Below are 23,874 nucleotides of genomic sequence, written 5' to 3'. Positions count from 1 at the left end.
ACAGACACCACCCAATCACAGACACCACCCAATCACAGACACCACAGACACCACCCAACCAGACACTACAGACACCACCCAACCACAGACACCACAGACACCACCCAACCACAGACACCAAATACACCACCCAACCACAGATACCACAGACACCACCCAACCAGACACCACAGACACCACCCAATCACAGACACCACAAACACCACCCAACCAGACACCACAGACACCACCCAATCACAGACACCACAGACACCACCCAACCAGACACCACAGATACCACCCAACCACAGACACCACCCAATCACAGATACCACCCAACCACAGACACCACCCAACCACAGATACCACAGACACCACCCAATCACAGACACCACCCAATCACAGACACCACCCAATCACAGACACCATAGACACCACCCAACCACAGACACCACAGACACCACCCAACCACAGACACCACCCAATCACAGACACCATAGACACCACCCAACCAGATACCACCCAACCAGACACCACCCAACCACACACCACAGACACCACCCAATCACAGACACCACAGACACCACCCAATCACAGACACCACCCAATCACAGACACCACAGACACCACCCAACCACACACCACAGACACCACCCAATCACAGACACCACCCAATCACAGACACCACAGACACCACCCAACCAGACACCACAGACACCACCCAACAGACACCACCCAACCACACACCACAGACACCACCCAATCACAGACACCACAGACACCACAGACACCACCCAACCAGACACCACAGACACCACCCAATCACAGACACCACAGACACCACCCAACCACACACCACAGACACCACCCAACCACAGACACCACCCAACCACAGACACCACAGACACCACCCAATCACAGACACCACCCAATCACAGACACCATAGACACCACCCAACCACAGACACCACCCAATCACAGACACCACCCAACCAGACACCACAAACACCACCCAACCACACACCACAGACACCACCCAATCACAGACACCACCCAATCACAGACACCACCCAATCACAGACACCATAGACACCACCCAACCAGACACCACCCAACCACAGACACCACCCAATCACAGACACCACCCAACCACAGACACCACCCAATCACAGACACCACCCAACCACAGACACCACCCAATCACAGACACCACCCAATCACAGACACCACCCAACCACAGACACCACCCAACCACAGACACCACCCAACCACAGACACCACCCAATCACAGACACCACCCAACCACAGACACCACCCAACCACAGACACCACCCAACCACAGACACCACCCAACCACAGACACCACCCAACCAGACACCACAGATACCACCCAACCAGACACCACAGATACCACCCAACCACAGACACCACAGACACCACCCAACCACAGACACCACCCAACCACAGACACCACCCAACCACAGACACCACCCAACCACAGACACCACCCAATCACAGACACCACCCAATCACAGACACCACAGACACCACCCAACCACAGACACCACCCAACCACAGACACCACCCAATCACAGACACCATAGACACCACCCAACCAGACACCACAGACACCACCCAATCACAGACACCACAGACACCACCCAACCAGACACCACAGACACCACCCAACCACAGACACCACCCAACCACAGATACCACAGATACCACTCAACCACACACACCACAGACACCACAAGGGCCACCCCATCTGAGGGGCCACCTCATGGCCGGGGCCAGGTCCCCTCTGGTGTGTGGCCCCGGTCATGCCCTTGGCTGTGGCTAGGGAGCCTGGAACGGGAGACACGGATAGATCCTGAATTCTCCTCTTGCTGTGTTCTAGGATGAGAAGAACCAGATGATGACGACGAATGTGTGGGTGAAGCAGGTGAGAGGCCAGGGCTCCCTGTCCCGGGCCCCCGGCTGCCCCCGCCCCTCACCTGTGGCTCTCCCTCCCTGCGCAGGAGTGGCATGATTACAAGCTGCGCTGGGACCCCGGGGACTACGAGAACGTCACCTCCATCCGCATCCCCTCGGAGCTGATCTGGAGGCCGGACATTGTGCTCTACAACAAGTGAGCCAGGCGCAGGCCCGGAGGGCGCTGCCGCGGGGGGGGGGGGGGCTGCGTGCGTGCGTGCGTGCATGGCATCGGTGGGATTCCCAGGCCAGTGCTCAGTGCTGGAGGGGCCTGACTGTGGTCGCGGGGGCCGGGGCGCCAGCCTGCCTGCCCTGGCCTGGGGCCTCTGGTTTCTGAGCCATCTCACCACCCCCCCAGGGTGCAGAGCGCTAAGACGCCCCTCTGGGTGACAGCGGGCCGAGGCCCTTCCACTCCAGTGATTTCCACAACCAGGGCCGCTCGGGCGGGGGCGCGGGCGGGCCCTCCCTGCAGTGCACAGAACCTTGTGGGGGTTCTGCAGGCCGCAGGAGGTTCTGGAAGGAGGAGGCGGGAGGCACCCAGTGCCCTGCGTCTGTCCTCCTCAGCCCGCCCTGGTGGCTGCGCCCGCGGGCGGCAGGCCGGTCGGCGAAGCAGCTCTTCTGGCTCTGCTGCAGCCTGTTGTCAGGCTGGTGGAGGCTGAGCGGAGGGAGGCTGGCTGTGTCGTGGCTCGTGCTGTGTCCAGGCACTGGCCGTGGCCCCCGCCGGCTGGCATCCGTGCACCGGCCCCCCCGAGCCTTGCCAGGACCCCTGAGCCAACGCAGCCCTGCTCAGAGCTGAACCCACCCAGGATGAGCCTCCGGTCTCACTTAGGCCGGAGAGACTCCTGCAATGCTTGACAAATGGAGCGAAGGAACCCTTGCACGCCGGGCCGGCCGGCCGCCCGCAGCCGCTGCCAGCCCCGGGGTGTCCTCCTGACCCACAAATGGCCCTATCAGATTAAGAGCATCCGGCTCTTCTGCCTCATTGGGGCCGGTAATGGTCTCACTATACGTGTGTGGAAGTGGCTGGGTTCCGGGGGCACTGCTGGCAGGCGAAGGCAGGTGGGGACCGGGCCTTTCTTGGTCTCCCTCTGGATGGCTTTTTGCCTCTAACTCTCCGGCTGGAACTTCGCGTCCTGGAGCCCACACTTGTCTCCCCGAAACCCCTGGGCCGCACCGGTCAAGCCTGGGCAGCCTGTTGGACCCATGAGGACACACACGGTCTAGGAAGGACAAACTCTTCCTGGGCGGGATGGGCCAGGCAGGGGAACGGGTGAGCAGCCAGGGACCAAATCCACCAGGACCGGAGCGTGGGATGCCACCTTGCCCGCCGCTGCCCTCGAGCCTCCTCCCCCCGGGACTCCTGGGAGAGGACGGGTGCGGGCGCCTCTCGGGGCTGAGGCTGGCTGGCCCCGGCCTCGGGTCTGAGGGAGGGCGAAAGGTCACTGGCATGGGCGGCTGATGCCAGGCTTGGTGCCGCTGCAGAGGACGCCCAAGAGTGACAGGCCACCTCGCCAGTGTCAGCCCCACTGCCGAGCAGGCCAGGGGCCGGTTCCTGGGCTTGGAGACCTCTTCACTGGGACCCCTGCTGGCCCCAAGTGTGGCCCTTTGATGTGGGAGCCCAATCTGGAGCTAGGCAGGCAGGAGAGGGTCTTGCTCACCTCAGGGACACACTAGGCACTTGGGGGGCCTGGGTCCAGAACTCGCTCATGTGGGACAATTCAGCCCACGCTCTCAACCTGCCCCAGCTCTTCCCACGCATCTGCCTCCAGAGATATGAGGTTCCGGCCCGGGAGAGCCGGCCCTGTCCTGGCGCTCAGCGGTGCTGCGGGCCCACAGGTGTCGGTCCCTCCGGGGCCAGCTGCAGTGAATGAGCCCTGGACTCCTCCCCTGCTGTGGCCACAGGGTAAGGTCCAGAGCCGGGTCTGGAGCGGAGGGGAGTGCTCCAGGAGCCTGCAGAAGGCTCTGAGTATGGAAACAGCCCCCGTGGCCTGGGCTGGTGGCAGCAGTGAGCCTGCCATTTGCGTCCGGTTGGCAGGAGGTCGCTGGGCAGGGGACTCGGTCACTGCTGTGCGGGAATTTTAATTTGTGCCACGAAGGAGCAAGTCTTTGATTTTGGGGAGATGGGGCTGGGAGCAGGAAGCACACTGGAGCCTGAAATGAGCGGAGCCGCAAGATCCGCTCCCACGCATCCAGAGGGAACCGGGCTTCCGCGGGGAGGAAGCTGCAGCCGGCCGCGCCAGCCAGAGCCTCATTGGGATGGATGTGAGACACGCCGCCTGCGCTTCTTCCCTGTGCCACAGAGCCAGCCAGCCAGCGGGGAGGGCGGGAGTGAGGGGGGGAGGGTCCAGCCAGCAAGGAGGGCTGGAGTGAGGGGGGGAGGGTCCAGCCAGCAAGGAGGGCTGGAGTGCCCTGGGGAGCGTCCGGCCAATGGGGAGGGCTGGAGTGGGGGGGGAGGGTCCAGCCAATGGGGAGGGCGGGAGTGAGGGGGGGTCCGGCCAGCGGGGAGGACTGGAGTGAGGGGGGGAGGGTCTGGCTCCTCACCAGCAGAAACCAGGGGCTGGGACGCAGGGGGCGGTGATGAGGTCTCTGTGCCCCTCGTGGCCTGTGTGGGGGCTCCAGTGGGGGGGAGGTGACAGGAAGGTCCTTGAGGGTCCTGGCTGATGACCATGGCTTTATAACTGGTCCAGATCTGGCGGCCAGCGAGTGGCGCAGGGCCAGCGAGCACACGCCCAGGTGAGCAACGCCCTTTGCCCAAGCCCCTCAGCGCTCAGAGGCTTTGACTCCGGCCGGGGGGAAGGAATCAACAGTGGGGCTGGGCAGCAGAGCAAACAGAAAGCACCAGAATCTGTGGTTCAGGGCTGCACTGTCCTCTGAGGGTCAGACCAGCACCGTGGGGGCTCCCACAGTGAGTGTTGCAGCGTTGGCGGGGTCCATTCAGGCTTCAGGGAGCTCAGTGTGGAGCAGGTGTCCATCATTGTCCTGTGTGGAAGCAGGGGCAGGCGTACCGCCACCACCTCCGCTCCGCAGACCTGGGCTGGGGAAGGGAAGGAAGGTCTGGAGTGCACCTCAGTCCAGGTCCCACGGGCACGGGGGTGGGGCTGGCACCTCGGCTCCGGGGAAGTTGAGGCGGGCCCAGGAGCAGAGAAGGACCCCATGGAGGCTGTTTGCCAGTGCAACTAACTTACCACAGCGGACAGATTGAGATACAATATCACCGAGAAGCCTAAGGACCAGAGCTGGAGATCTGTCCACAGCAGGAGGCTGAGGGTCGCAGAGCTGGAGATCTATCCACAGGAGGAGGCTGAGGGTCGCAGAGCTGGAGATCTGTCCACAGGAGGAGGCTGAGGGTCAGAGCTGGAGATCTGTCCACAGGAGGAGGCTGAGGGTCAGAGCTGGAGATCTGTCCACAGGAGGAGGCTGAGGGTCGCAGAGCTGGAGATCTGTCCACAGGAGGAGGCTGAGGGTTGCAGAGCTGGAGATCTGTCCATAGCACAGGGCTGAAGGTCGCAGAGCTGGAGATCTGTCCACAGGAGGAGGCTGAGGGTTGCAGAGCTGGAGATCTGTCCACAGGAAAGGGCTGAGGCTCAGAGCTGGAGATCTGTCCACAGGAGGAGGCTGAGGGTCACAGAGCTGGAGATCTGTCCACAGGAGGAGGCTGAGGGTCACAGAGCTGGAGATCTGTCCACAGGAAAGGGCTGAGGGTCACAGAGCTGGAGATCTGTCCACAGGAGGAGGCTGAGGGTTGCAGAGCTGGAGATCTGTCCACAGGAAAGGGCTGAGGCTCAGAGCTGGAGATCTGTCCACAGGAGGAGGCTGAGGGTCAGAGCTGGAGATCTGTCCACAGGAAAGGGCTGAGGCTCAGAGCTGGAGATCTGTCCACAGGAGGAGGCTGAGGGTCACAGAGCTGGAGATCTGTCCACAGGAGGAGGCTGAGGGTCATAGAGCTGGAGATCTGTCCACAGGAGGAGGCTGAGGGTCACAGAGCTGGAGATCTGTCCACAGGAGGAGGCTGAGGGTCAGAGCTAGAGATCTGTCCACAGGAAAGGGTTGAGGATCAGAGCTGGAGGTCTGTCCACAGGAGGGGGCTGAGGGCCCTCAGCTCCTGTTTGTTGCCCACTCCCCCCCAGCCTCTGTGCCGGACATGAGAATTCCCCAGAGAACCCGAGAGGCGGGAGGTGCCCATGTGCTGTTGGCCCTGCACAGTCCTGCCCTTTGCATGCAGGGATTTGGCCTTCCTGTTCCGGGGGCCGTTGGTGGGACAGCCTTCCCGTTTGGCCACCAGTGAGGGAAGGAGGTCGCTGGATCTGGGTCTTGCCCAGCAGGAAGAGAAGGCTTGGGTCCCGGGGGCATCTGGCACAGCTCTGCAGTCTGCCTCTTCCATGTCTTTGTTGGGCATGGGTGGAACGTGGGCAGAGCCTGGACCTCAAGCAAGCCCGGCAGGGGCCTAGGGCGCAGCTGCTTGCCTCCAGCAGGTAGAGGTGTGTGGGAGAGCTGCGGGCTGAGCCGCGCTGGTCCGATGCCTCTGCCCCTGGTCCACAGTCTCCGTCCCCGGGGACCGCGTAGCATGTTCTTGTGGACAGGGACACCCGTCCTGCCAGGGCCTCCAGGCTGCCTGCCGGGGGCTCCAGGGCCTGTGCTTCCCCAGACATTCCTCATACGCCACAGAAGCCAGGGCGGCAAAGTCCGACGGAGCCTCCCCGAACCCTGCGCGGGCGGAGGCCGGTGTGGAGACGGTGGGAGCAGGTGGACCGGCCCCAGTCCCGCTTCTCTTGCAGACAGACATGACCACCAGCCACGGTGCCGTTCTGTGGGCTCCTTCCGCCTGTGTTCTGGGAACGGCTGGTAGCGGAAAGCACACAGCTGAGTCACAGCCAGAGCTCCCGCCAGGCTCCACGGAGCCCTGCGGCCTCACCGTTGGCTGGAGGGGGCTCCGGCTGAGACCGAGCCCGTCTGCGCGGGAACATCCTGTGAGCAGGTGTGGGAGGGCTGGGGCACGGCCGTGCCAGGCTCTCACCCCCCTCCCTTCCTGCCCAGTGCGGACGGCGACTTCGCCGTCACCCACCTGACGAAGGCCCACCTCTTCCACGACGGGAGGGTGCAGTGGACGCCCCCGGCCATCTACAAGAGCTCCTGCAGCATCGACGTCACCTTCTTCCCCTTTGACCAGCAGAACTGCACCATGAAGTTTGGGTCCTGGACCTACGACAAGGCCAAGATCGACCTGGTGAGCATGCACAGCCGCGTGGACCAGCTGGACTTCTGGGAGAGCGGCGAGTGGGTCATCGTGGATGCGGTGGGCACCTACAACACCAGGAAGTACGAGTGCTGCGCCGAGGTGTACCCCGACATCACCTACGCCTTCATCATCCGCCGCCTGCCGCTCTTCTACACCATCAACCTCATCATCCCCTGCCTGCTCATCTCCTGCCTCACCGTGCTGGTCTTCTACCTGCCCTCCGAGTGCGGCGAGAAGATCACGCTGTGCATCTCCGTGCTGCTCTCGCTCACCGTCTTCCTGCTGCTCATCACCGAGATCATCCCGTCCACCTCGCTGGTCATCCCGCTCATCGGCGAGTACCTGCTCTTCACCATGATCTTCGTCACGCTGTCCATCGTCATCACCGTCTTCGTGCTCAACGTGCACCACCGCTCGCCGCGCACGCACACCATGCCGGCCTGGGTGCGCAGGGTCTTCCTGGACATTGTGCCACGGCTGCTCTTCATGAAGAGGCCGTCCGTCGTTAAAGACAACTGCCGGCGGCTCATCGAGTCCATGCACAAGATGGCCAGCGCCCCCCGCTTCTGGCCCCCACCGGAGGGCCAGCCTAACGTCCTAAGTGACAACCGTGGCCTGTCGCCCAGCCCGTCCTCCCGTGTCTGCTCGGACACGCCGGCGGAGACCCCGCCCGTCTGCAAGCCGCCCTCTGACCAGGCCCCTGCCCCACAGCTCTTAGACGCCGAGAAGACCAGCCCCTGTCCCTCGCCCGGTCCGCGGGGGCCACCCGGTGGGGCCGGGGCGCCGGGGCTTGTCAAAGCCAGGTCCCTGAGTGCCCAGCTCGTGTCCAGCCCCGGGGAGGCAGTGGAGGTCAGTGTCCGGTTCCGGTCTCGGAGCATCCAGTACTGTGCTCCCCGAGACGGCCCCCCTCCCGCCGAGGGCCAGCTGGCCGGCTCCCCAACGCCCCCGAAGGCCTGCTGGACCAAGCCTCCCACCCCAGACCAGCCGTCTCCGTGCAAATGCTCGTGCAAGGAGCCCTCCGCTGTGTTCCCAGTCACTGTGCTCAAGACCCAAAGCACCAAGGCCCCACCCAGACCCCTGCCGCTGTCGCCGGCCCTGGCGCGGGCAGTGGAGGGCGTCCAGTACATCGCAGACCACCTGAAGGCAGAAGACACGGACTTCTCGGTAAGTCCTGGCCTCGGCTGGGCCGGGGAGGAGGCTGTGGCCTGTTGGGACCTCAGGTGCCCTTTGCTTCCTACATGTCCCCAGACAGGGCTGCTCCACTTGGGGACACACTGGCCTGTGCTCAGAGCCCTGTGGGCCCCTGGGCTGAGCTGGGTGAAGCAGGCTGGCGGGCAGGGGGCTGGGCGCCGCCCCTCGGGCGTCAGGACTGGCCCGTCCCGGGACACGTGGAGCAGGTGCTGGCTTCGCCAGGCATCACAGAGCCTTCCTGGGGCGGCTTGGGACCACGGCAGACCGTGTCTGTGTTGCAGGTGAAGGAAGACTGGAAGTACGTGGCCATGGTCATCGACCGTGTCTTCCTCTGGATGTTCATCATCGTCTGCCTGCTGGGCACCGTGGGCCTCTTCCTGCCGCCCTGGCTGGCCGGCATGATCTAGGCACATGATCGGGGCCCGGGGTCTGCAGGCCATGGCGCTGGCTGAGCCTGCATGCTCCTGGCTCCGGGCGGGAGGTCCCAGCCCCGGCCTGCCGCCCCCGGCTCCCGAGCCTGCTCTGAAGCCCTGGAGCGAGACAGGGCCTGCGGGACTGGACAGCAGTGGTCAGCGGGGGCCGGTCTGTGCTCCTCGCAGGGCAGAGTCGCACCCTGAGCCCGATTAAAGCTCCTACAGCAGGCAATACCCACCTCCTGCCATCCACACACTCCCGCGCATGGCAGACATCCTGCACGCCCCGGCACGAGCTCTGCCTCCCAGCCCCCGCCCGTCCCTGGAGGCCGCCTCCCCTCCCCCCAAGGTGGGGGCATCCACTCCCTCGGGGGGCCTGGCAGATCCCAAGGTCGGGGGCGCCAGGGCCATGGGGGTCTGGCTGGGGTCTGACCAGGGTCTGACCAGGGTCTGTCTGGTGTCTGTCTGGGGGTCTGGCAGGGGTCTAGCCAGGGCCATGGGGGTCTGGCCAGGGTCTGGCGGGGTCCAGCCAGGGTCTGTCTGGTGTCTGACTGGGGTCTGGCTGGAGGTCTAGCCAGGGTCTGGCCGGGGTCTGGCTGGGGTCTGGCCGGGGGTCTGGCCAGGGTCTGGCTTGGTCCAAGCAGCTCTGCTTTGTCTGGTTTGGGGTGCGTCAGCAAGAGCCCAGCCTGTGCCGGGGCCTGCCTGCAGAATAGTTAGACTCCCTCTCCCCCAAGACCTCAGGTCAGGACCACGTGTGCACATACATACATACACACATGAGATCTCGAGTCAGGCCCCTTGTGAGGGTGCACACACACACACACACACACACACACACACAGATAGAGCTCGGGTCAGGACCCTGCGCACATGCAAGACCTTGGTCCCCAAGAGCTAGGCTCCCCTTCCAGGGCCCTACCACCCCGGACTCCTAAGACTTGTGTCTGGGGTTTTCCAGGACCATGTGGAGCCCAAGCCCAGCCCAGACCCAGAGCTCTAAACACTCTCCGACTTCCCCAACCTCCCCCCTCCCTCCGCCATGTCTCTACCTTTATCCACAGCCTGGGGGACCCTCTGGGGCTGGGTAGACTTGAGGAAGGACTTCCTGTCACCATTGAGTGATGGGCCTGCAGTGCTGAGCTCAGTGCTCCCGGAGGCCTGGGACCCCCAGGCACACGGAGGATCCCCACCTTGGGATCTGCTAGGCCCCCGAGGGCCCAGACGCCCCCACCACGGGAGGGAGAGGAGGCCGGGGTCCCACAGGGACGGGGGTGTTGGGGGCTGGAGGCAGAGCAGCCCAGGATCTGCTCAGGACCTGCATGCAGGACCGCACGGGGCCTCTGCGTCCCTGGAGGGGAGTTGGGGGACCCCCTGGTGTGCAGAGGGGCCGGGAGAGCACAGTCCCCGCGGGGGGGGGGGCAGCTTGGCACAGCCCCCAGCCCAGAGAGGACCGAGTACGGAAGATGCCGCGGATCTCCCTGTGTCCTCCCCACCCCCGCGCGGGACCTGTGCCCTCCACCATCTTGTCCCTAGGCCCCGGGCAGGAAGCCCAGCCCTGCTGCCCTCTGGCAGAATGTGCTCGACTGACAGACACGGTGAGGTCTGGGGCTGGCACACCCCGAGCCCAGCCTGCGGCTGCCATCGCATGGTGCCACTCATGGTCCCTGCTGAACCGTGGCATCTGGACAGCTCCAAGTGCTGTGTCACCAGCGCCACCCAGCTCTGGCCAACCACCTCTGAGCTAGTGCCCTGGGAGGCGGGCCCTGAGCTGGAGGCCTGGCCGGGAGACATGTCACCTGGGTGCCAACCCCGGGCCCCGGGGCACAGAGACTGCCCAGGTTTGCTCTGCACCATCTCTCACCCACCATCTAGCCACACCCCAAGCTGACCCTCATCCCCCGAGGTGCTGGGGGCCCCGGGGGCAGGTGACATGGGACCGGAGGTCGGCCTTGGAGAAGGGCACAGACGCAGACTTCGGATCAGCCGGGATCCGTGTTGCATAAGCGGATCCGTGGCTCAGCTGTGTGCGCAGCTGTGGGACTGGCCGGCCCTGTTCTTTCTGGGTCAGCAGAGGCGAGGCCCGGAATCCCAGCAGACCAGCACGCGTCAGAGACTCGGAGGGTCATCGAAGGGCAGCTGGAGCCCAGAGAGAGGACAGGCAGCCATGCCCCAAGCCCTGGGTGGCAGCCCCCATCTTCGCCTGAAGGTTGATTGTGGCACACACGCCTGGTGTGACGTGAGGCGTGGGACAGCCCCAGCCCCTCCCCCCGTCCCATCCCCCCCTGTGGGCCTCGGCATCATGTGACCTGGAGACCACGCCTCCAGGGTCCGGTGCGTGAGCCTTGGCGTCTGGTAACTCACTGCGGTGGTCGTGTCCGGGCTCATGGCAGTGCTGTGTGTGCCGGTGCGTTGCTGTGTGTGCTTCCCGCTTTCTGTTGCTGAGCTGTGTTCTGTCAGAATAAACCGAGTCTCGGTGTGCTCGTTCCCCTCCTGTAATGGTTTTCAGGTGCGGGTCAGGTGCGGGTCTGTGTGCGCACGTGCTGTGTCTCCTGTGTTGCGTTGTTATCTGTATGCAGTGATCCAGTCTTGTCCTCTTGCAGGGCCTTTCAGGCTCAAGGCCGGTGCCCCAGGGCGGGCTGCCTCCGGGCGCCTGGCTGGCTCACGCTCATCGTCAAGGCCAGCGGGCAATCTAGGCCTGTGCCCGCCTCCTTGCCAGCTCACACCGGGCCGGTATTTTCCTGCCCTGGATCACCCCAGGGCTTGGCCACCTCTGTAGACCGGTGGCTCACCACCTGCCAAGGAGCCCTGTGTGAGGCTGTGGCTGCAGCCCTCCTGCGCCTCCCACCTTCGGGCAGGCCGCGCCCCCACCGGAGGCCTCCCCGGAGGAGGTGCTGCTGGCCTCTGAGCAGTGCAGAGCCCAGCCGTCCTTCCGTGAGGGGCGAGTCCCGGCTTGGCACCGCCCACGGCGCTTGGGCACGGCGCTCTCCCCACAGGAAGTCCAGCGCCCTCGTCCCGGACAGGCCACGGAGTCACAAGCTGACACCACACGTGCAAGGCAGGTTCTGCGGGCACATGGCCATGTGGGCCCCCGAGCTGCCACGGGGACTCTGACTGCCTGGGCTTCCCTGGGCGCGTCTGCTGGCACCTCGGATTCGTCCACAGCCTGCACACAACTGGGGAATCTGTGCTCTGACTTGCTTTATTCTTATTCTAGTCTCTTCTAGTTCCGGCTAGAAAAATGTCAGCTGTAACCCCCAAAATTAATTTCTTGACCACAGCAGAGAGCACGCTGCTTAGGACCTAATACCCGGCAGAGTGTGTTTGTGTTGGGATTTCGAAGATAAGGCAAAAAACGCTTTCTGTGCCTGTGCCCTTCGCACCCCCCGGTCTGTGGAGAGGAGCCCCCATTTCCCTAATCCCGGCTGACATTTCCCGCCCTGGGTCTGCCTCTCAAGAGCTGAGGCCTGGCTGCACCTCCGACCTCAGCGTGTGGCCCTGCCCAGGGCCCCACCCCAGAGGCCGCCTCTCTCAGAGCTGGCCCGTCAGCGAGCGGGGCTTGGGTTCCATCATGGGGTGCCCTCCCTACAGACTTGGGCATCGCCTGCTGCTGCAGCAGTTCACGCGCACTTCTGTGCATGTGTGTGCTTCCGTGTGGCCATGTGTGTGCTTCCGTGTGGCCGTGTGTGCTTCTGTGTGGCCATGTCTGTGATTCCGTGTGGCCATGTGTGTGATTCCATGTGGCCATGTGCTTCCGTGTGGCCATGTGTGTGCTTCCATGTGGCCGTGTGTGTGCTTCTGTGTGGCCATGTGCTTCCGTGTGGCCATGTGTGTGCTTCCATGTGGCCGTGTGCTTCCGTGTGGCCATGTGTGTGATTCTGTATGTCCATGCGTGTGCTTCGTGTGGCCGTGTGTGCTTCCATGTGGCTATGTGTGTGATTCCGTGTGGCCATGTGTGTGATTCTGTATGTCCATGCGTGTGCTTTGTGTGGCCGTGTGTGCTTCCATGTGGCCATGTGTGTGATTCTGTGTGGCCATGTGTGTGATTCTGTGTGGCCATGTGTGTGATTCTGTGTGGCCGTGTGTGCTTCCGTGTGGCCATGTGTGTGATTCTGTGTGGCCATGTGTGTGATTCTGTGTGGCCGTGTGTGCTTCCGTGTGGCCATGTGTGTGATTCTGTGTGGCCATGTGTGTGCTTCCGTGTGGCCATGTGTGCTTCCGTGTGGCCGTGTGTGCATTTGCGCATGGCGATGGTTTACCTGTAGCCTGGCATACTGGGGAGTGATGCTCCTGTCGATTCTAATTGAGGCTTAGGGGCCATGCGGCCGCGAATTCGTCTTGAGGAACGTATTTTCCTGGCGGACGCAGAGCAGGACAAGTGGCTGGGTGAGCAGCTGGGGCTCATTCGCTGCTGACGAGCGATTCTCAGCACCAGGCCCCGTGCTCGGACCAGACCAAGGATTCCTAGGGGCTTTGCCAGCCTAGGGGATTGGTTCTCTCACCTCAGCCTGAATTGCACTCACCTAATTGCCGTGAGGTTTCCATGGCTGGTGTCTCTCCGTGAAGATGCCCATTGTCCTTTGTCAAGTTTCCTCTTCCGACTGAGTTCTTGGTAGTTGGAGAACTCTCCTGTTGACCTAGCTCTTCTGAGCCTGCCACGTTTGGAGGCCCCACGGTTGCTCTTGGCCACCATTCCTCACGTACCGGGAAAGAACATGATGTTTTCTATTGTTCCAAGAAATGTTCTAGAAATGCTGGCCAGGTGCCGTTGAGCATCCACGGTGCTTGGGTCTTCCCTGCCCTTGTGGGTTTTCTGTGTTTCCTGCGGAGTCCGGAGAGGGCAGAGCTGCTGTCCCAGAGTGGTGGAGCTCCACCCCTCGCCCCGCCCCTCACTCTGCCCCCTCGCTCCGCCCCTTTGCTCCTTCCCCCTGGCTCAGCCCCTCGCTCCGCCCCTCGCTCCGCCCCTCGCTCCGTCCCTTTGCTCCTTCCCCCTGGCTCAGCCCCTCGCTCCGCCCCTCGCTCCGCCCCTCGCTCCGTCCCTTTGCTCCTTCCCCTCTCCCGGTCCCTCTCCCCGCCCCTCGCCCCGCCCCTCGCTCCGCCCCTCGCTCCTTCCCCTCTCCCCGCCCCTCACTCCGCCCCTCGCTCCGCCCCTCGCTCCGCCCCTCGCTCCTTCCCCTCTCCCCGCCCCTCGCTCCGCCCCTCGCTCCACCCCCTCGCTCCGCCCCTGCTCCGCCCCTTTGCTCCTTCCCCTCGCTCCGCCCCTTGCCCCGCCCCTCGCTCAGCCCCTCGCTCAGCCCCTTTGCCGCCCCTTGCCCCGCCCCTCGCTCAGCCCCTCGCTCAGCCCCTTTGCTCCTTCCCCTGGCTCCGCCCCTCGCTCCGCCCCTCACTCCACCCCCTCGCTCCACCCCTTTGCTCCTTCCCCTCTCCCCGCCGCTCGCTCCGCCCCTCGCTCCGCCCCTCGCTCCACCCCTTTGCTCCTTCCCCTCTCCCCGCCGCTCGCTCCGCCCCTCGCTCCGCCCCTCGCACCGCCCCTTTGCTCCTTCCCCTCGCTCCGCCCCTTGCCCCGCACCTCGCTCCGCCCCCTTGCTCCTTCCCCCTCGCTCAGCCCTGTGTGCTCTGGAGTTTTTTTTTCTTACCAGTCCTGAGGTTTGAACTCTGGGCCTGGGCGCTGTCCCTGATCTTCTTTTGCTCAAGGCTAGCACTCTATCACTTGAGCCACAGCGCCACTTCAGGCTTTTTCTGTGTATGTGGTGCTGAGGAATGGAACCCAGGGCTTCCTGCATGCTACCACTGAGTCGCCTTCCAGCCCTGCTTTCAAGCTTTATGACCGGCTTGGCACCACCACATCCTCGCCTCTCTCTCTGGCTTTGAGCCCGCCCCAGGCCCCGAGGCCTCCCTGGCTCTCCTCTGGCTGGGCGTGAACCACCCTCCCTCCAGCCCTGCTGCTTGAGCCTCGTGTCTGCCTGAGACTGCGGTGTCCCATCAGCACGGAACTGAGCTGTGGGGCCCTGGCCTGATTCTCTCACCGTGGACTTCGTGGCTTCTCCTGGTAGAATCTCCTGGGGTCTTTATCCAGCACGTGCTCAGGGCTGGACGTGGTTATTCCCACGTGGAGCTGCTGCACAGGGCGCCGCTGCTCTCGGCTGGTGCAGGCCATCCTTAGCAGGCTCACCGGCTGCGTGACACTGGCCTCTGTTCCCTCGTTGGCACTGCCGCTTCGCCCAGCACCCGGCCACCCAGGGCATGTAGTGTCAGCCGTCCCTGTGCCCTCGGCCTCCCTGTGCCCTCCCCGCCTGCTGCCCGGCCGCTTGCATGCTGTTGCCCTGGAGGCCTTCCATGCTGGCTTCTCAGTGTCTTCTGGTCATGGCTGCAAGTCGTGTGCTTTCGTAGGTTTGGGTTGCTACCCCACACAGGCCCTTGGCAGATGCAGGAGTTTCTTGTCTCTCGGCTCGGTCCTCTCCTGCTCTTAATACTGTCTTTTGAAGAAAGGCTTTTAATTTTGATGAAGTATCATAGTTTTTCCTTTCCTGTACACTGCTTAAGAAATCTGCCCGCCCTGAGGATCTGTGTCTCTATGCTTTTGGAAGTGTTTACACTCAAGTGACTTGATTTTGAGTGTTTGTCTCGGGAGTGGGCCTCACACACTCGGCCAGGCTGGTCCTGAGCGCGCAGTCCTCCTGTCTCTGCCTCCAAGGGCCGAGTGTTCAGATTTGCACGACCGCAGTCCAGGGGCTCCTGTGTCTTCCAATGGTCATTTGTGGATTCAGACACTGGGGTGTTTCACTGTTGGGCCACACCACCGACCCTTTCCCCGGCGGGCCCCACACGGCCTGTGGAGGGCTGGTGAGGCTTGTGGGCCCATTTCGGGTCTAGGATTACGTGATCATAGCTGAGAGCGAACACAGCTTGTCTTACCTTTTAATGAAGATTGAGAAACTGAATGAATGAAATGCTCCCAGGGAGACATGGCAGGTTCCTGTCCCGCGGCTCAGGTGGGCCTGAGCAGCTGGTGAGTGTGGAGTGAGTCCTAGTGTTCTCTCCACGTTCATTTTGTCAACATCTACCTCCATAAAGGTCAGGTTTACAGATGGGCTGGTGTAGATGCACACGCCGAGGCACACATGTTACACGCAGACAAAGGCACAAGACACATGTCCACGCACTCACGCAGACACGCACCGTGTTGAGTGTGGACATGCTTGTTCACAAGTGCACACATGTGTGGGGCGGGGTGTTTCTGGAGTGCTCACCACAGCCTGGCAGGCTCTTGGTATGCTGCCTCCATGCCAGATCCTCCAAGACTGGTCTCTGAGGGGCAGGAAAAGGGGCCGCACCATCTTCTCAGGACCATGGGGGTTCCAGGGAATCCATGGGTCCAAGTCCACTGAGTCAGGAGCGGGGATTCACCAGGATAAGCATTCACCTGCCCGTGACCTCCACTCCAGACTCTGCTGGACCTCACCTGCCCGTGACCTGCACTCCTGACCCTGCTGGACCTCACCTGCCCGTGACCTCCACTCCTGACCCTGCTGGACCTCACCTGCCCATGACCTCCACTCCTGACCCTGGGCCTCACCTGCCCGTGACCTGCACTCCTGACCCTGCTGGACCTCACCTGCCCGTGACCTCCACTCCTGACCCTGCTGGACCTCACCTGCCCGTGACCTCCACTCCTGACCCTGCTGGGCCTCACCTGCCCGTGACCTCCACTCCTGACACTGCTGGACCTCACCTGCCTGTGGCCTCCATTCCTGACCCTGCTGGACCTCACCTGCCCGTGACCTCCACTCCTGACCCTGCTGGACCTCACCTGCCCGTGACCTCCACTCCTGACCCTACTGGGCCTCACCTGCCCGTGACCTCCACTCCTGACCCTGCTGGACCTCATCTGCCCGTGACCTGCTCTCCTGACCTTCAGGCCTGGCTTATCTGCAGCTTGTTCTGCCGTCGTGGTGTGACCAGCTTCCTCCCTCCCTGAGTGCGAGTCCACACCAATGCTCGCTCCCCCTTCCTGTCCCAGGGAATGGCCAGGCCCACAGCACCCCAAATTACCCTGCTCCCCAGCTAGGACTGGCCCGTGACCCGTGCCTGGGCCGCTACAGGGCTGCTCTGGCATGCCTGCAGGGGTTCTCGCCGGCGCCCCTCCTCCTCCTGCGTGTGCTCGTGAGTGAGCAGCGGCCGGCGAAGCTTCGTGAGCCATGTGGCGTGACGTCCAGCCCTCCCCTGCTTGGCTCCACAACGCGGTGGCGCCTCCTCGGCCTGCCAGGCTCTGCCACGCAGCCCCCTGGGTGCTCGCACCAGCAGTGTGCCCGCCGTGCCCCCGGCGCAAGCCACTCCCCACCAGGAGGCCAGCCGAGGCTGGGTGGCGCGTGGTAGACGTTAGGATCTGGTCTGGGGTGGGGACAGAGGTGGGCATCCACAGCGGGGCTAGGACCCTGCAGTGCCCTCTGTCCTGACCCCCACCCAGGACTCTGTGCGTCCCTGACATGCGCCCTGCCCCAGCCTCTCCCCCGGTGATGCTGTGTCCTGACACGCGCCCTGTGGACCCGGTCCAGGCCAGGCCCTCACTGTCTGGGAGTGGGGGGCACCGTGGGCACCGTGGGTGGTGGGAGGGCCAGCGCTTCACTGTCTTGAGGCAGGAGGGAGGAAGGAGTGGAGAACCCTGCCGGGAGCGGTGGAGGCGCAGAGCAAGGCCCCTTCCCGGGACAGGCCCGGCAGCGTTTCTGCAGTGGCATTTATGTGAACTCAGAGGGCTACAAAGACCCCGGCTTCCCTCCTCCCGTCTACTCCTTCCCAGGTCTCCACGCTCCGTGTCTGTCCAAGCCCAGGATGAAGCACAGGGCTAGCCAGGGTAGTACCGCGAACACCTGGAAGGAGAGAAGGTGACCCTTGGAACACCTGGACACCAGCTCCAAGACCTGGCAGAGGCCTAGCTTCCCCCAGAGCCTGGCACAGAGGCCCGGATCCCTCCAGAGCCTGGCACAGAGGCCTGGATCCCTCCAGAGCCTGGCACAGAGGCCCGGATCCCTCCAGAGCCTGGCACAGAGGCCCGGATCCCTCCAGAGCCTGGCACAGAGGCCTGGATCCCTCCAGAGCCTGCACAGAGGCCCGGCTGCACCTTGATGATGCTGGCCTTGCTCTCGATTCCCCTACCCTGTACAATCCCGTAGTTTTCTGTCCCCTCTGGGCATGTCCTGCCCAGCTGCTCCTCCTTCTGGGACATGTTCCTGGAAGACGCAGTGACCAGAACTCACCGGTTCATCCGAGGGGGGCTGGAGGCTGGCTCCCCCCCAGCCCGGGGCTGCCCGTCTGACCAATGGCTGCCGGCTCACCTGAGAGGATGGGGGAGAGGGGGGGCACTGCTTCCCCTGCCCCTCTGGTCTGGCTGGGGCTCTGGGGGCCGGGGTGCTGGGGCGGACAGCAGGTCCAGCCCTCAGAGAGCTGAAAGCTTAGGGCAGCAGCTCATTGGGTTCTGAGCCCCATGCGCTCCCATCACCGGCTCCAGGCCGGGGCACAGGCTCTGTGGGCACCACGGGCACCCAGGCTGCCCAGTCCCCTGACGACAACTTCGGGGGGGCTTCAGCTGACTCCCGACAGGAAGCAGGGCTCCCCACTCCCCACCCTGGTGGGCGCCTGGCACCTTGATCCTCGCGGCTCCTGTCTGTGGACGTTGGTCCAGGCCCGCCGGGCTCCGCGGTCCCCGCCAGGATGGGCATTGGGGGCCTGGCGTTCTCGTGGAGGAAGGAGTTGAGCCTCCGCACATGCACTGGGAGAGGGTGGGTTCGGCGGGCGTCAGCGGGCGTCAGCCAGCCCAGACTCGCGCCCAGGACGCAGACGGACAGCCCGCCTCACTCACTCTGAATGGCCGACTCGCAGGCCTGGCTCACCAGCTGGAAGATAGCCGTGAGTGACTGTGGCTCTCCCTGAAAGGAAGCCATGGCTCTGAGATCCGTGGCCAGGGACCTGGGGCACCCCGGCGGCCCGCCCGGAGCCCAGCACCCCGCTTCTCAGCCACACCCACCTTCTCTCCGCGTTCCCCTTTGGGCCCCGGCAGCCCCTGCGGCAGGAGGCAATGCAGAAAACGGTCAGCAGCGCAGGTGCCGCAGGCTAGGACCCCCATGCAGCCTGGGATCCCGGCCCAGGCCAGGCAGAGCCAAGGCCCCAGGAGCAGAGGCCACTGGGGGCCCAATGGTGGCCCCATGGGGAGCAGCCTGGGTGGGGCCGGCTTTCGGCAGAACAGCGTCCCCACGGGGGTGGGGGGGGCTTTGCGGCAGGTGAACATTGGAACCTCGGGGTCTCCGCCTGGGGAGTGTCTGCTCGCTCCCTCCCCTCTCCCCCAGCCCACCAGAGCCAGGCCTGAGTCGGACACCGCCACCTCTGCCTTCTTCAGTCCCTTCCCCCACTGAGCCACTAGAGCCCCACCGTGCCACAGCCAAGATGCCTGCCAGGGTGCAGAGCCCAGGATGTGGCTTTCCCCTGCTCTGCCCCCAGCCTGGAGGGCACAGGGCAGGCCGGGCCTCAGGAAGGGAGCCCTGAGCCTGCACGCCCTCTGGCTGGGCAGGAGGCCACTTACCGTGGGTCCCACGGCCCCTGGGGGCCCTCGCTCCCCATTGGAGCCCCTGCTCCCTGCCAGGCCCTGGAGCCCCTGCAGGGATGGAGAAGTTGGGGCTCCATGTGAGCCTTGAGGGAGGTGACCCTCCAGTCTGGACCTGAACATCCAGCGCCCCTGCCCTGGTCAGCAAAGCCAGGCACCTGAGCCTGCCCCAGCCCCCGCCCCTCTCAGGGCCCAGGGCTGACCCCGCCCCTCTCTGGGCCCAGGGCTGACCCCGCCCCTCTCTGGGCCCAGGGCTGACCCCGCCCCTCTCTGGGCCCAGGGCTGACCCCGCCCCTCTCAGGGCCCAGGGCTGACCCCGCCCCTCTCTGGGCCCAGGGCTGACCCCGCCCCTCTCTGGGCCCAGGGCTGACCCCGCCCCTCTCTGGGCCCAGGGCTGACCCCGCCCCTCTCAGGGCCCAGGGCTGACCCCGCCCCTCTCAGGGCCCAGGGCTGACCCCCATTCCCCAGTGGCCCGCGGCACTTCTGCACTGAAGAGCCAGGCTGTGCTTGGCTGACCGGCAGGGCCCAGCACCCCCTCAGCTGCCCGAGACCCTACCCTGGGGTCCCCTGGTACTGAGCCCAAAGCAAAGACCCCGGGAAGCCCAGGGGCAGCTAACCCAGCACACCTGCCCCCTCCTGGCCAGCCAGGACCCCGTGCTCTGCCCTGTGGAGTCGGGGTACAGGTGCGAGGGGGCTGTGTGGGGCTCCAGGAATGAGCGCCCGGCACGGGCGCTGAGCTCCGGGCAGATGGAGCCCTGCAGAAGGCGCGGTGGAAGCCGCACTCCTCAGGCCACCACCGGTCCCATCTTCCCAGATTCCCACCTGCCGGGGGGGGGTCCTACCCTGGGGCCGGGGGATCCAGGCAGGCCGGCCGGTCCCTCCAGTCCTCTCATTCCCTGATGGGCAGAGGAAGGGCAAACTCACCAGAGTCCCACACAGGGCCTCACCCCGTGATGGATGCAGGCGACCACCCCAGAAGGTGGAGTGGGCACCCACTTGTTCCCTCTAAGCCGCTGCCCATCCCCAAAAGCCCCAGGACAGCACAGTGCTTGTCCCAGATGCACAGTACCACACCACCAGGCCACGGCTTCCCTCCTCCCAACTTCCACAGCCTCCGTCCACGGCCTCCCCTTCCCCCATTCCTACAGCCTCCGTCCACGGCCTCCCTTCCCCTCCTCCTGATTCCCACAGCCTCCGTCCACGGCCTCCCCTCCTCCCGATTCCCACAGCCTCCATCCACGGCCTCCCCTCCTCCTGACTCCACAGTCTCTGTCCACAGCCTCCTCCTAGCCTGACGCCAAGCCTCTGTCCCTCGCTGCCCCCAGGTCAGCTCTCCTTGTCACTCAGTGCCTTTGGGTGCGAGCCCGTACCTTGGGCCCTTGGAGGCCGGCTCTCCCAGGGGTGCCTGGCTGGCCAGGGTGGCCCTGGAGGGAACAGAAGCACGGGGCAGTGGCCAAGGTCATACCAGAGGAGTCCGACCTGTGCCCCGCCAGAGCCCTGCGCAAGGTACCTGCGTGCCCGCGAGTCCGTGGTCCCCCTTTTCTCCTTTGACCCCTGGCGGACCCTGGAGGGAAAGGTAGATTGGGCAGCGGGGGAAAGGGAGGGGAAGGAGAAGGGTGGGGGAGGGGAGCACCTACCATGGGCCCCTGGATGGCACGGCCCCGGGTCCCTGGTGACCCCTGCTGACCTCCAGGGCCCTCTGGCCCTATCTGCCCGGGTGGCCCTGGCTCTCCCTGGAAACAGGCCGAGGAGAGGAGGACTGAGAAGGCATGTCCCCTGCGCCCAGCCGCGATGCCCCACCGGTCACACACCCCACGTCCTCCACACAGACATCGGAGAGGCCCGCAGGGCCCGAAGCCACGGCACGGCCACGCACGCGGGGCTGCCCCGCGAGGCTGGGGAGGATGACCAGAACAGCACCGTGTCCAGCAGACGGATGGGGCTTCCTCCAGGCAGCGCCCACCGGGGGTTAGGAACTTGTGTGTGGGAAGCTGCGGGTGGAGGGCTGTGGTGATGACTCTGTGTGTGTGTGTGTGTGTGTGTGTGTGCGTGCGTGTGTGTGTGTGCGTGTGTGCGGGAAGCTGTGGGTGGAGGGCTGTGGTGATGACTCTGTGTGTGGGTGTGTGTGTGTGCATGTGTGCGTGCATGTGTGTGTGTGTGCATGTGTGCGGGAAGCTGCGGGTGGAGGGCTGTGGTGATGACTCTGTGTGTGTGTGTGCGTGCATGTGTGTGTGTGCGTGTGTGCGTGTGTGCAGGAAGCTGCGGGTGGAGGGCTGTGGTGATGACTCTGTGTGTGTGTGTGCATGTGTGTGTGTGTGCACGCAGGAAGCTGCGGGTGGAGGGCTGTGGTGATGACTCTGTGTGTGTGCGTGTGCATGTGCGTGTGCGTGTGTTCATGCATGTGTGCACGCGGGAAGCTGTGGGTGGAGGGCTGTGGTGATGACTCTGTGTGTGTGCGTGTGTGCGTGTGTGTGTGCGTGTGGTGTGTGTGTGTGTGTGCGTGTGGGGGGGAAGCTGCGGGTGGAGGGCTGTGGTGATGACTGTGTGTGTGTGCGTGTGTGCGTGTGCGTGTGTGCGTGCGTGTGTGTGTGCACGCGGGAAGCTGCGGGTGGAGGGCTGTGATGATGACTCTGTGTGTATGTGGTGTGTGTGTGTGTGCGTGCGTGGGGGGGAAGCTGCGGGAGGAGGGCTGTGGTGATAACTGTGTGTGTGCGTGTGTGTGTGTGCGTGTGTGTGCACGTGTGTGTGCACGTGTGTGTGCACGCGGGAAGCTGCGGGTGGAGGGCTGTGGTGATGACTCTGTGTGTGTGTGCATGTGCGTGTGCATGTGTGTGTGCGTGTGTGTGTGCGGGGGGGAAGCTGCAGGTGGAGGGCTGTGGTGATGACTCTGTGTGTGTGTGCGTGTGTGTGTGTGTGCACGTGGGAAGCTGCGGGTGGAGGGCTGTGGTGATGACTCTGTGTGTGCGTGTGCGTGCGTGTGTGTGTGTGTGTGTAGCTGCGGGTGGAGGGCTGTGGTGATGACTCCGTGTGTGCGTGTGCGTGCGTGTGCGGGAAGCTGCGCGTGGAGGATAGGTGAGAGGAACATGGAGCGCGGGGCAGGCAGCCGGGTGGATGGAGGGCGCGTGCTGGGGCGGGCTGCTGCTCTGAAGGGAGCTGCTGCAGGCGGGGTCTGCAGAGGCTGCAGTTGGCTCCCATCCCCCTCAAACCAGGCCTAGGAAATTCCTTCTAGAAGTTTCTGGATAGACATGTTCTACGCTCAGACTAAGGAATAGCTTTTGGAGTTGGTCATGAAGCCCCAAAGCCACAGAAGACAGCAACAACATGGATGGGGGTGGGGACACAGGACAGCTCCCCAGACCTCCTCCTTCCCCGTGGACTGGCTGGGGGGGGGCAGTGTGGCCCACTGGGGAATGAGCTCAGGTGCTCGACCACTTGAGCCACCCTGATAGCCCGTTTTGTTCATTTTAGGACTGGGCCCTCCCCTGTGCCCAGGCGGGCCTGAAGCACAGCGTCCCATGCATGCTCCTTCAGTGGCTGAGATGACAAATCCATCACGATGCAGAGCCATCAACTGACATGGACTCAAAATCTTTTCTTCCTAGGTTGACCTCACACTACAATTCTTTGGATCTCTGTCTCCTAAGTACCTAGGATTATGGGAAGGAGACACCTGCATCTGTACCCTGTGCATGCAGCATCACTGCCTAATCATTTCTAGAACCAGGAATAAAGGCATCTTCCAGGCTGGCAAGGGAAACTGTCACCAGAGAACACCGATTCCTCACTGTTTCCACAGACACAGTCTGCACCTACAGAGAGCTGACACCTCCACCGAGCACACACCTCCACAGAGAAGAAACCTCCAGAGAGCACACACCTGCAGAGAGCACACACCTCCACAGAGCACACACCTGCACAGAGCACACACCTGCACAGAACACACACCTCCACAGAGCACACACCTGGACAGAGCACACACCTGCACAGAACACACACCTGCACAGAGCACACACCTCCACAGAACACACACCTGCACAGAGCACACACCTCCACGGAGCACACACCTGCACAGAGCACACACCTGCACAGAGCACACACCTCCACAGAGCACACACCTCCACAGAGAAGAAACCTCCAGAGAACACACACCTGCACAGAGCACACACCTGCACAGAGCACACACCTGCACAGAGCACACACGTGCACAGAGCACACACCTCCAAAGAGCACACACCTGCACAGAACACACACCTGTACAGAACACACACCTCCACAGAGCACACACCTACACAGAACACACACCTGCACAGAGCACACACCTGCACAAAGCACACACCTGCACAGAACACACACCTGCACAGAGCACACACCTCCACAGAGCACACACCTACACAGAACACACACCTGCACAGAGCACACACCTGCACAGAGCACAGACCTGCACAGAGCACACACCTGAACAGAGCACACACCTCCACAGAGCACACACC

The 23,874-nt window shown here is 63.8% G+C and overlaps 2 protein-coding genes across 2 annotated transcripts in view; one reads left to right on the top strand and one right to left on the bottom strand.

The window, feature by feature from the left end:
* Window positions 1–2,041: 2,041 nt before the first annotated feature.
* Window positions 2,042–9,017, top strand: Chrna4 (cholinergic receptor, nicotinic, alpha 4 (neuronal)). Its single transcript, XM_013030367.1, has 3 exons — window positions 2,042–2,110; window positions 7,124–8,353; window positions 8,662–9,017. The coding sequence occupies exons 2-3, from the start codon at window positions 7,133–7,135 to the stop codon at window positions 8,785–8,787; spliced, it is 1,347 nt and encodes a 448-aa protein (XP_012885821.1). The 5' UTR covers window positions 2,042–2,110; window positions 7,124–7,132; the 3' UTR covers window positions 8,788–9,017.
* An 8,702-nt stretch (window positions 9,018–17,719) lies between these two features.
* Col20a1 (collagen, type XX, alpha 1) overlaps window positions 17,720–23,874 on the bottom strand; it is a 32,637-nt gene continuing 26,482 nt past the window's right edge. The window contains exons 27-36 of the mRNA XM_013030355.1: window positions 21,022–21,117; window positions 20,895–20,948; window positions 20,755–20,808; window positions 20,227–20,280; window positions 19,364–19,435; window positions 18,812–18,847; window positions 18,647–18,713; window positions 18,431–18,556; window positions 18,123–18,198; window positions 17,720–18,017 (exon numbers count right to left, since the gene is read on the bottom strand). Coding sequence (XP_012885809.1) covers window positions 17,720–18,017; window positions 18,123–18,198; window positions 18,431–18,556; window positions 18,647–18,713; window positions 18,812–18,847; window positions 19,364–19,435; window positions 20,227–20,280; window positions 20,755–20,808; window positions 20,895–20,948; window positions 21,022–21,117 — 933 coding nt within the window. The remainder of the gene's footprint in view (window positions 18,018–18,122; window positions 18,199–18,430; window positions 18,557–18,646; window positions 18,714–18,811; window positions 18,848–19,363; window positions 19,436–20,226; window positions 20,281–20,754; window positions 20,809–20,894; window positions 20,949–21,021; window positions 21,118–23,874) is intronic.

This window comes from Dipodomys ordii, unplaced genomic scaffold (assembly GCF_000151885.1).
Source record: "Dipodomys ordii isolate 6190 unplaced genomic scaffold, Dord_2.0 Scaffold129, whole genome shotgun sequence".
NCBI lineage: Eukaryota > Metazoa > Chordata > Mammalia > Rodentia > Heteromyidae > Dipodomys > Dipodomys ordii.
Note: the sequence above shows the minus strand (reverse complement) of the source record. Positions and strands in the feature narration are given on the sequence as shown.

Excerpts from the sequence above, each read along its gene's own strand:
- Chrna4 (XM_013030367.1), top strand. The coding sequence starts at position 7,133 with ATGAAGTTTGGGTCCTGGACCTACGACAAGGCCAAGATCGACCTGGTG. Across the intron at positions 8,354-8,661 it reads CAGAAGACACGGACTTCTCG|GTGAAGGAAGACTGGAAGTA; the intron begins GTAAGTCCTGGC and ends TCTGTGTTGCAG.